The 1,010-nt window shown below is 33.5% G+C and overlaps 1 protein-coding gene across 1 annotated transcript in view; it reads left to right on the top strand.

The window, feature by feature from the left end:
- The window catches only part of LOC109852097, an 11,302-nt gene that overhangs the window by 8,511 nt on the left and 1,781 nt on the right, over positions 1-1,010 (top strand). The window contains exons 3-5 of the mRNA XM_020422934.1: positions 62-194; positions 424-557; positions 915-1,006. Coding sequence (XP_020278523.1) covers positions 62-194; positions 424-557; positions 915-1,006 — 359 coding nt within the window. The remainder of the gene's footprint in view (positions 1-61; positions 195-423; positions 558-914; positions 1,007-1,010) is intronic.

Below are 1,010 nucleotides of genomic sequence, written 5' to 3'. Positions count from 1 at the left end.
TCTGTATTATTTATCCATGTTGTGTTATAACAATTGCTAAAACGTTTCTGTTCTTTTCCAGCACTCGCAGAACGGCACGACAATCACACTGAAAGATGTTCGATTTGAAGCTACCGGTAGTTATACGTGTGTAGTCACTATGACAACACCGATTTACTCTGCGATTTCGGATCCCGTACAGATAAAAGTGATATGTGAGTAAAGGTGGTTGCATCATCAAATCAGAAATTAATGTTCTCTCGCTAGTGATTTTTACAAGTTTTTTTTTTTTAATCTACTCCTCGTTTAATTGAACGTAATTGAGAGAAGCTCTGTGCGAAACACAGAGATTTATTGATGATAGCTGACTTTTGAAAAAATGGTCAACAGATATTTTTACGATGATCAATGGTGATGCATGCTTTTTATAAATTTCTCTTCTAGTTCCACAGAAAACCAAACCCAAAATTACGTTTAAAAAGAACATGTACGTGGTCGGCGAGAGCTTGGAGGCAAATTGCACCTCTTCTGTTGCGCATCCAGTTCCTTACATAACGTGGTTTATAAACGGAAAAGAGGTAAAGAACAATAGACATTCGCGATAAAGAAACATGTGAAATGTAAATAAATATTTTTATTGTCTAAAAAAAAAAAAGAGAAACAGACTTTTCTATAAAAAAAATTTATTTGGTCCGTTATTTTTATTTCAAGAGATTTATAAAATTCGAACAGACATTTTTTATACATATACATATAGAATGTTATATTCTTTCGCTTATACGCTGAAACATTTGAAATTTAATAAATGTTTCATTGTGCGTATTTTATCACAAAATTCGCTAGCGTGTATTTGTTCTTTTTTTTTTTTTTTTTTTTTTTTTTTTTGCATTCTTGGTATTATTTATTGTAATTTTCTCATCGGTGCTTTTTGCAAGCTGGATATTTCTTTGGTGAATCACTTCCCGCATACGAAGCACGGAAACGATCTCTTCTCGGCCACCGCTCGACTGAAGGTGGAGGTTTCCGAGTTG

This window comes from Pseudomyrmex gracilis, unplaced genomic scaffold (genome assembly GCF_002006095.1).
Source record: "Pseudomyrmex gracilis isolate BER0280 unplaced genomic scaffold, ASM200609v1 scaffold_24, whole genome shotgun sequence".
Lineage (NCBI taxonomy): Eukaryota > Metazoa > Arthropoda > Insecta > Hymenoptera > Formicidae > Pseudomyrmex > Pseudomyrmex gracilis.
Note: the sequence above shows the minus strand (reverse complement) of the source record. Positions and strands in the feature narration are given on the sequence as shown.